Here is a 10,979-nt window from a genome sequence, read left to right as displayed (position 1 = left end):
CATCTGGAATAAAGTTATAGGTGAATAAAAAAGAGCATGATAGCAATCACCAGAGTAATCACAAGCTGCTGCAGCACCCCTTGGAATTTTCTTTTTTATTATTCAGGCAATGTAAACTACCCTGCATGAAAACATTTAGGTGCAGAGTTACCCTAGGATCTGGGAGTCATACACTCAAACACAGGAGAATGTATTAGAGGAAGGCAAATGAAGGAGGAGGAGATGGATGTATTGGCCATGCAGCTGAATCTTTTCCGTTTACAGTTTGCTAGGTCAGGCCAGAAAGACAGTTGGTCCACTAGGACGTGCTTCTGGCTTTTTCCAAAAGGACGCACTAGGTAGTAGCATTGCGTTTAAGCAATTACGATGTATTTAATCAAGCGTTCAGACAGGGAAAGTATAAAGCAAGGTTTTGCATAGCACTATAAAGTTTCTTTTCTATTTTAGTGGGAGTATTTCCAGAACGTATACTTTTATATTTACCTATATTTACCTATAACCTGCCTTTGGATGTGATGGGATTTGGATCTTTTTACCTAAAGATGCCTGTTTAAATCGTGCATCAATTGAGATTGAGAAAAATTTATGGCTACCTGATCCTTGTTTGGAAGTCTAGTACATTCAGTTTCTCTTGCACAGAATAATTACCAGATTGGCAGTAATTGGTACTCGTGGGCAGACTCAAGACAAAGAATAAACACTAACTTGGCATGGAAATAGAGCTACCCTCTGAGCCTTATTTTGTTTTCTCCAAAGTACTGTGACTTATTCATTAGCCACAGTACTTTGTTCATTCTTGCATGAGTAGCATAGAGTGAGCCTCCCGTGCAGTTGCCCCGTGCTGTACCTGTCCCGTGAACAAAAGAGAACATTGGTCTCCATTGCTCAGCTTGATGTCTCTTACTGTAACTGAATTCACTCAAAATTATAGAAAAGAAGTTTATGTGTTCTGTTTTGATCTTCTTGTTGAGCTTCTCTGGCAGTTTTCCCAAATCAGACTTTTATGGGCAATATAGACATTGTCAAATAAGTCAGATTTCAAACAGAAATGCCTTCATGAGACTTGGATTTCATTTTGTAACATAAATTGGACTTCAATAAAATACAGTTTTTACAGAGTAGTTACTTTAAAAGTTGCATCATTTTAACGCATCATAAACCAGAACTAGTTGTACTTTCCCCCAAACAATTATTTCTGTCTCTTCACTGTGGTCTCAGCTGTGATCTGAGTACACATACGCTAAGGAAATCTGAACAAAAGGAATAACTAAAGCAATCAGTGCCTGTTCATGTTATCAGATCTAGATGCTAAGCTGTTTTAAGTAAGTTACTGGTGTGTTTGATACTCTTCATATTTAAATAGAAACTGCAGCTTGGAAACTCCCTGTGTACTTAATTTGTTAAATTCCTTATGAACTTCATTATACTGACCTTCCAAAATGCAAAATTTGGTTAAACTTCTTCAGAGTTTCATGGCAGCAGTATTTCAGGAAAGCTTTTATGTTGTGTTTTTGTTTTCCTTTTTTTACACACAAAATCAAGGTTAAATTAATTGTAGGACATTGAAACCAGTCCTCTCTGCTTGAAGGTAAAAAGCCATACAGTTACTTGAGGTCACATGTAGTACTTTGTTCAACTGCTTTTGTTCTCGTTAGACCTTTTGAAAGAAATGTTGTCCAACTTAAGAGAGTATTCACTAGCCTAACTCTGTAGATCCTACACTTCTTTTCTTTCCATTTTTCACGGCAATGTGTGATTGTGAGAGGGGACACATTGGGACAGGGAGAAATGGTGACTGGAGCCTGCTGTGCTTCATCTGTCCTTACCTGGATAGCACATAGTCCCTTGTGGCTGGTAGCCAGCTGACGTGTTTGAGCGGCCCCTGAGTCTTGGGCTATTGCTACAGCTGGCTCTGGACGGTCTGGGACAGCAGTCTGGAATAGGCGAGTCCTTCTTTTCAAGGCATGTGAGTAGGCTCAGCCACAGCCCATCTGGTTGCCACGCAGCAGAGTACTCAGCAACACTTTTTCATTCCTTCCTCTGCTCTGCTGCGAGCTACCAGGGGAAAGCTTTTGAACATTTGGAGGTGCAAAGGGGAAGCAGCTGCTGAGAGCTCCAGGTTCCCAGAAGAGCTTCTCTCTGGGCTGCAGCAGCGAGGCAGATGGAGAGCTGAAGCCATATTCCCTTCCCTAGTGAATGAGATGATTCAGACGTTTCAATTAAAAAATTGCAGGACATTGTCAGGGAACACATTTTTGATATACGACAAAACTTTTTTTTTTTTTTTAACATAGTCACTCTTAATGTTGTAACTTAGAACTCAGGGACTACAGAAATTACTGTAAATTCATGTCAAAGTATAGGACAGAAATGTATGGATCTGCAAGGACAGAACCTGCTTGTTTTGTAGCAGAAGTGTGAAGCACTGTGTTGTTGGGAACAGAAAAACAAGAAAGGCTGAAGAGATCATAAAATGTTGAGAGTCAACAGTGCAGAGAAGGGAAGGGTTGATGATGGGAAGTGATGGTACAGGTACGGTTGTACAACTTAAACTATTTTTCATATGTGGCATGTAAAACTTCTGATTTTCTGCAGAATGTATGATGTAAAAGTAATGATTTATGGAGAATCAGCTGTCCTGATGCAAGGTAATTAATCACTAGAGTAGGATGAGACTCACAGTCCCTTTGCTCTGGAGTTAGTTACCTCAACACAGTGCTTGCCACTAATGTCTGTTCTTGTAGACAAAATCCATTTATTTTATAAACTGGATAAACAACCAACTGACAACCATCTATTTTTTTAGCAAAATGAACAGTTTTCATATAAGTCTCCTCAAAAACCTCTTTCATCATGCTGCTGTTCAACTGATTTTGCCCAATGTCTGACTTACAATTTTCAAGTAGTCTTTTTCCGTATATATTTTCTGGTTTATTTTCACTGCCTACTGTGTGTCATATTGCTCCATTCCTAGCGTTAATTCAAGATCAATTGAGGTTTGAATGAAGTATTTACAATAATGCATGCTTGGCATTCTTGAAGCTTTAATTCTGCTTTGTTTCTGGCAAAAATGAGTTTGGAAGAGGGACAAAGTATCATAATTAAAGAAACTGTATTTTAATTCTTAAGAGAACAGCATGGTTTCTTTGATGCTGACATGGTTATTTCAGCATAGTAAGTGAGAGTGTCTCTTGCCTGTGCGACGTTTGACTTAAGTGGAAATGCTTTTCCCAAATTTATAAACTTATTTGGAGGAATCGGGGCAGATTTTTGATTTAGATGTCTACATATTAGCCAGTCAATGTAGGTCCTCATCATAGACCTTTGCAGAGAAACCGCATTTCTACAACATGATCCATCCCTTCCTAAGGTAGACAGCTAGGTGGCAGAGATAATTGCACTATACGGGTGCTTGTGCCTTTGTGTTAACTATAAAGGGAGTTGGAGATGACCAGCTCAGACGCAGATGTCTAAAGTTGGATGACATAAAGCGAGAACAGTTGAAAACTTTGATGATATTGTGTAACACTAAGAGAAAACCGACCTACTTTGCCTGTGCAGCCAGACTGCTTGATCTCATTTTGATCCTCAGTTGTGTGTGCTTTTGGTGCTGGGAGAATTCACAAGTCATGCGGAAGCGTTAGTTTTACAGACTGCGTTGTAGGGAGCCTGAAGGTCTAAGAAAGTGGAATCCTGTACTTTGATGAAGAAGATATTTTAAAAATTTACTTTAAATGTACAAATATGTTGTGATATTTTTCAGGGTGGAGATCTGGACTTTAAAATTCAAGAATACAAAGAATCTGGGAAGATATTCACTCAAAGACAAATAATAGACTGGTTTATACAGTTGTTGCTCGGAGTCAACTATATGCATGAAAGGTACAGTCATTTAATATGAGAACAATTATTTTGGGAGGGGTGTGAGTAGACTTACTGACTAGTTGCAGATATTCAAACAGAAACAAAACTTTAAGGATTGTCTTGTATTGTTATGAAGTCCTGTTCACCAAACTGCTGTAGTATATGTCATATACCTAAAGTGTAATTAATTGTCTATCCTTCAAGAACATTGCGTATTACATCTTTTAGCAGCACAGTGGTAGATGTCTTTCAGCATTAGACAAGCTTTTTCTAAGGGCCAACAGAAATAGTTTAATATTGTTAGAAGAAAATGGATCAAAAAGCTAAAACAAAGTCAGCTTTTTCAAGGGGAGTCAACGAGAATCTCTTGCAGGTATTTAATGTGAAGAATCCAATATATATGCTTGATGTACTCCCACTAAAATCAATGAAGTTACATACATACAGTCTTTGAAAACAGACACCACTTTTAACAGCACGTCAAAGATTAACGTAGAAAATTCTGCACGTCATCCAGACAGTGAAGTGTGGAAATCACGCTTGGTTTGAGCAGGGGTGGAAACAGGTGAATACCTACCTGGTCATCTCCATGGGTGTTGTTCTTACCTGCAGTGTGATTTAGGCAGGCTGACCTCAGTGATGTAAACAGTTCCCTCATTGCCAGCGTACTGGACATGTGCATGAGCCCTGTCTGGTCCCCTTCCCGCCTCATCCAGTGCTGTCGCCTTTGAAGTAGGTGGGACTATTTGCATGGTATGAAGGGAGAGCGAGGGGTCTGCTGAGCCAGGAGCAGAAGGCCCAGCACGCTGCCATCTGCATTGAGAGCTGGAGGACTGGCCGAGCAAATGGAACACCAGGCTCCTTTCCAAGCGCCTTTTCAGAAACAGTGAGCTGCTCGAAGTTAACCTGGCTTCCAACATCTTCTCCTTTCCTCTCTCTCCTCCCAGTTGCTTTTGCCTATTGGCAGCTCTGAAATGTCAGATTAATGAACAAGACAGAGAATCCTTTCTAAAGAGCATTGTAGCCCAAAAGTCCGAGATTTTTCATCCTGCTAAGCTGAACTATTTAGACTATTATTCCTATTGAACTTTTAGAAGTAAGAATGTCATTGCTGTAAGGACTGTCTTAGCAGAGGCTAAGGATGTTTGTCTGTAATCACCTGCATGTATTGGGGAGGTGAGCTAATCTGCCTAAACTAATGGCCAAAATTATTAATACAGCCTGGGGGGAGAAGATGTTTATGCTTGAGGAGTAGGTTAGACCCAGAATCTGGAGATGAGAATTTAGGTGTTTTTTAAAAACTGAATGTAAACTAGAATCCATAGTCTTCTATCCTGAGCGAGTACTCAGAAAACAAGATTTTGGTGAAAGCACCAAATTGATGTAGCTGCTTCATATATCTTTCACCACAGGGCTTGGGCCAAATTGCCTGAACTTGAGTTGCAACAGCGCGGTTGGTAGAGATAAGTCAGCTGTCAACAAGAACAATCATTTCTGAGTTGAGCTGAAGCTAAGTATGTGGGATACGTTTGACCTGAACTGATAGATGCCTGATGAGTTTTTGCACCTACAGTGTCAGACTGTAGAGGGAAAAGGGCAGAGTGAATTCCTGTCCAGGATGCAAGAGCATTTTGGTTCCCAAGTGCCAATTTATCTGGGGCTTGTACATGAAGTGCTGCCCCTACAGAGTGCAATGACGGGAGCACGGCGAAGAGAGCTCTCTTGGGATGCTGCGCTCTTCAGCATTCACCTCAGGCCAAAAGGACAGAGGGAAATGGAAATAAAAATCCTGACCGTTTAACTAAACTAGCAGTGTGGTGGTTTGCTTTTGTTGATGTTTTGTTTTGGTTTGTTTGTTTGTCGTTTTTGTTTTTGTTTTCTTTCCCCTGAGCTCCAATTTAACAATGTATCATTGAAAGTTTTGGTAATCTGGAAAGTCCACTTTTGGTGAAATCCTTTCTTTAATGTATGTGTTTAGAGGATGCATTGTGCAGACTAATGCAGAATAATAATAGTAATAACATTGCATTTGGACTAGATGTTCATTGTTAGGTCCCTTCCAACTGAACTGTTCTATTCTGTTGTGTAAGTTATTCTTTTTATCTTTCATTTTCTGTATTTCCTCATGCCTCTTATCTCTAGTTTTCCCATACGTCCCTTTTGTCTACTCTTCTTTCTATTTTTCTCACCTTCTACTTGTTCTCAAATAAATCTTAAAAAAAAATAATCTTATAAATAAGCATTCTTTGGTAAATATGTATATTAAATTACTGGGTTTCCTGAAAAGTCTGATTCTCCAGTGAAAACAGCGATTTGATTTTCCAAACAGCATTTCATTTTCTCTCTTTGAATCATAGCTATTTAATAGCACCTCTCCCAGACACATACAAATGACTTGACAATTTATTTTTATTTACACTTCCTGTATTGTATTATGTGTTATTTGACTGTATGCACAGCCAAACAGTAGCTTAAATGGAAAAGGTTAGGCTTAAAAGAATTTAAAACTACTTACAGAAATTAATTTGAATTGCTGAAATGTGGTAACAGCCTTCTGTTTATGTATAGAGTAGTCATACGTGATTTTTTTCTCTACTGATATGGAAAAAAGCTGTAACATATGTTTGAACTACATTCTAACGCAACAGAAACTTTCCTTAGAATTAGAAACTTGAAGTGTTCATTACCTGTGGGTTGGAATTCCTTGTGCCATTCCTTAGAAAATCCAGCTACTCTGGGTGGGAGTTTTTGTTCCAGAGCAGCAAAAATCATTATTTCTGGTTTTAGACATAGACTATTCACTTGGTTATCCTTCTTGCACAGGTTTAGTTGAAATTCTGCACTTTTTGAGAACCCTTATACTGGAATCTTATTTTAAAACAGGACTTTTTTTCTGCCTCAGATTGTTTTTCTTTTCCTGTGGTAATAAAGATTATACAGATTAGTCATTCCTGTTTTCTACTTATGCTTCATAAATCCCAAAGAGGGCACAAATATCTTGTGGTCATTACGCTATCTACTGACTATTTTGCATAATTTGAAGGATTTTTTAATTTTAAACTTGAAAGCAAAATTACCTAGAGTTGAATAGATTCAATCCTCATCTGTCATTGACAGAACCAGAGAGAGAAGTAAAGGAGAGGCAGCATAATTCAGTGGTCTTGTCTAGATGGAGACAGCATGAAGCCATCATCTGGTCTCTCTGGCATACTTGTAGCCCATCACACATCAGTGCACAACATTGACCCCGCAACAATCAGGCAAAGTGGCCATCGATTGATTTAACCTCAATTTGAATAAAGCTGACCATTACGTTACCACCGCTTTGCTAACCTTTATGAACAATACGCCAACACAGAGATTTTTATAAGGTTACCGTGTGTGCGAACAAATCTGTTTCTTTCAATCTACAGGATAGCAGGCTTTGCTCAAGTACTTTATCTGGATTTCGCGTTGTCTTCGCTGGTACAGGATTGAGACTTATCCAGAACCTCTGACTTCTCTAAATAGTTCTTCAGAAAGAGGAAAGATAAATTAATTGCTGAATATTTTGCAGCAGTAAACTACTTCAGCTTCAACCAGCTTCCCTTGCTGGTATGTTGCAGAGGAAGTTTTATTCAAGGAGGCTGCCCACTGCTCAGTGCTTTGTGCTGCTTTTTTAATGACTATAAGACAGCAAGCAGGTAGTCTATAGAACATAGGTATGGGTATATTTATAGCCCAAATTTGAAACTATCCTTAAGTGTTCATTTCTACCCAAAATATCAATAACCACTTCACTGACTGTCAAGTTAGATTAAGTTTTGCTGGAGCACTGTTAATTCATGTTACCTTTATAGGTCTGTCTCTTGCTACAACTGAAAGTCACACTCGTTCTTAAACTGCATTTACAGTGCAGGCTCAATATTTATTTCTTGTTAGAATTAAAGTGATGGTTTCAGCTTGTAACTTGTTTATCTTCTGACATATCCTGGCAGAATAAGGTGGCTTGCATCGAGAGACATCATCATGGGAAGTTCCAAAGAATCACCCCAAGTATTTCTTAGTCATATTAATATATAAAAGCATCTTATAATTATTAGTAATGCAAATAATGCGTATAACATTTTGATCAATATGTTGCAAACTTATATGAGCATTATATTCTAATTCAAACTGGTGTGACCCAGATGTCTTCTCTTGATCTTCTTTTCAAATAATGTGCTACTGAAAACTTTCTGGGTAGTTTTTATACTTCAAGATACCTGATATTTAAAGTATAGATATCCAGGAAACTTTTAGGTTCGAAGAGTCCATGGTTATGTTTCTACAAAGTAATAATAAAAGAAAAAGTTTAAAACCCACCAATGCTCAACAACAGTATGCAAGAAAAATCTAACTCGGTGAAATCAAGTTCTTTCAAAGGCTCTGTGTGATGAATGGTAAGGAAAGGCTTTATGAATCTAAATTAGCAGAGCAGGATTTATATAAAACTATGTATATATGGGCTTATGAAATAATAATGAATGTAACCTTAGCTTAATTTCCTCACTGATGTACGATGGGTGTACATGTATTGCTCAAGAAAGTTGCAAAGTAGAGAACAAATTATTTATAATTATCACTGGAGGCAGGCTGAATAAACTCTTATTTTTCCCAATATGCAAACCTTTCTCTACAAGCATTACTTTCAGGACAAAAACTGAAAGGATTGCCGTTAAGAAGCATAAAGAACTCTTTTCTTTATGTCCCAAAAAAATAGAAATGTTTCCTTTTCATGCTGTCTATGTGCATACTAGAATATCTCCTAGTAGTTATTTTTCACTTTTTTCCCCATTTGTGACTCGAATATATTGAATTCAGTATTTTTTTGTCTCTTCTTGCAAAAATTATTTTCAAATGAGTTGTGGACTAAATTGCTTGTTTAAATAGTGCCGTAGAATACGTATTTTCTAGTCTTAATATGGAAACTATTTTGCAAATCATTTCAGTATCTCAATGCCTAAGACTTTAGTAATTCAATAAAATTTGAGACAATACTTGAGGATTGCTCAAGAACAATTAAAGTCTATTGCTATATTTGTTTTTCCTGCCCACATCTCAAGAATCTTAGAGCATCAGTTGCTTTCTTTATCTGTTCTAAATGACTGAACAGCTCCTATATTTGTATTAGCAAATACAGTTTCTGTGGCCAGTATGTACCAAATGCTATTTTAACCTCCACTTCAGCAAAGCTGTAACTAACACTGTGTGTTGACAAGCTGTTTAAAAGTGGATGGGTTCTAGTTTAGTTGGGCTTGTAGGGAACCCTTTTGGAAGTGTTATTAACAAGAATTAATTGAGAATGTGTTTTGTATACTGTAGAGATATTTTATTTTCCTAAGGGGCTGGAGAATTACTGCCACATGTTAAGATTTCAAGAAATTGAGAAGATGCTGTTTGTCCCCACATGGTGTGTAGCTTATGATGTTGTTTCAGTCTTTGATGGAGAAGTCAGTCTGTAGTTGTTCGTTTTCTTTTCCTTTTGATCTCCGTCTTTGTAAAGTTAAAGTTCTTTTATCTTCCACACCATCACTGTAAAAATTTGAGCCACTAGCCTAGTCTATATCCATATTTGTCTTTCAAGTAATAAATTTCCGCTGAAGGAGATTTCCCTGAGCTTTGAGAATCTCTTGTTGCTGCTTTTCTTATCCCTTATTCTATTGTGAGGCATCTCATTCTCCTGGCAGAAAATGCTTTTAAGAAGAGTCAGATCAGAAGACTTGCCTTTCTCCCTTCCTCTGCAGCTCATGTTAAGCCTGTATCTGTATTCTCAAGCTGGGATCCCTGGCTGCATTTTTATTATCCTGGCTGCTTAGGCTCTCATCCTGCATGTGGGTGTCTGTGAGTTTGTATGAAGCTCCTTAATGCCATTGTCTGCGCATTGTCACTTCCAGGGTTAGACTGTAGCAGTGGTGGGCTGGCCTGCCTAACAAGGAATAAAGTCAAATACTTGAGACACTTGATACGTGACTGTGAATGCTTCAAGTTGGATGAGGTTGAATTTCCTTTTATATTCCAGGCGGATACTTCACAGGGATTTGAAAGCCAAGAATATATTTTTGAAAAATAATCTTCTGAAAATTGGTGAGATTTCCATACTTCTTAAAGATACATTTTAGTATGATAGAACAGTCCAGCAGACATTTTGTCAGTAAGGAGATTTAAATAAAGTCATGTCTGATACAGGATTTTGATTTGTGATCAAACATTTATTTGACAGTCAGACAGGAACAGGGACCTGGAGAGGCAGTGAGATCTCCAGCCCTGAGGGTGCTCCAAAACTTGCCTGGACCTGGACCTGGGCAGCCTCATGTAACTTTGAAATTGGCCTTGCTTTGAGCCAGAGGTTTGAATCAGATGACCTTGTGAGACCTCTTCAAACCTGCATCGTTCTATGATTTTGTGGTGTTTTTATTTTGAAGAGTTTTTCCATATTTTAAAATACTGATAGTTTTTTTTTGGATGTACAGTCATTGTATCATGTCTAATGTCTAAAGTCTAACAATAAACACAAAGAGTTCATATGACTAGATACAGATTTATATGAATAGATTATTGTTTCTGCTGTTACTTTTAGGGGACTTTGGAGTTTCTCGTCTTTTGATGGGTTCATGTGATCTGGCAACTACATTTACTGGGACACCATACTACATGAGTCCAGAAGCACTGAAGCACCAGGGATATAACACAAAATCTGACATTTGGTGAGTAGTCAGCATGCAATTTCAGTTGGATTAGGCATTTATTTTCTTTAGCATTTGACGTTATTTAAGAAACTCCTTTTTTTTTTTAAAAAAAAAATGGCACTCTCAGTAGGGTGCTCACAGTACTCCACTGAAAGTATTCCAGGACATTTGTATCGTGTGTTGCAATTTGAAGGTTTGCTCTTTGTGTTAAGAAGCATGTAGTTTGCTATTATTCTGGGTTATCTGGGACTTCCTCAAAGGAGAGTAAGATTCAGGTCCAGTCTCTGCCATGACACAGAATGATTGTAGACCAATTTCAGGTTTGCTAGGAAAGAGGAAATCTTCTTCATTCTTATATTGAGATAGATGAATGGAAAGAAGCAACTTTCTGTGAAGCTTCTAAGTGGA

At 38.0% G+C, this 10,979-nt stretch overlaps 1 protein-coding gene across 1 annotated transcript in view; it reads left to right on the top strand.

Annotated features, from left to right (window-relative positions):
- Positions 1 to 3,763: 3,763 nt before the first annotated feature.
- NEK11 (NIMA-related kinase 11) overlaps positions 3,764 to 10,979 on the top strand; it is a gene marked incomplete at both ends in the record, with an annotated part of 20,178 nt that continues 12,962 nt past the window's right edge. The window contains 3 exons of the mRNA XM_009697741.1: positions 3,764 to 3,882; positions 9,905 to 9,969; positions 10,463 to 10,589. Of these exons, the coding sequence (XP_009696043.1) occupies positions 3,764 to 3,882; positions 9,905 to 9,969; positions 10,463 to 10,589 (311 nt within the window). The remainder of the gene's footprint in view (positions 3,883 to 9,904; positions 9,970 to 10,462; positions 10,590 to 10,979) is intronic.

Source organism: Cariama cristata, unplaced genomic scaffold (assembly GCF_000690535.1).
Source record: "Cariama cristata isolate BGI_N322 unplaced genomic scaffold, ASM69053v1 scaffold6843, whole genome shotgun sequence".
Taxonomy (NCBI): domain Eukaryota; kingdom Metazoa; phylum Chordata; class Aves; order Cariamiformes; family Cariamidae; genus Cariama; species Cariama cristata.
This window is presented reverse-complemented; position numbering and strand designations above follow the sequence as displayed.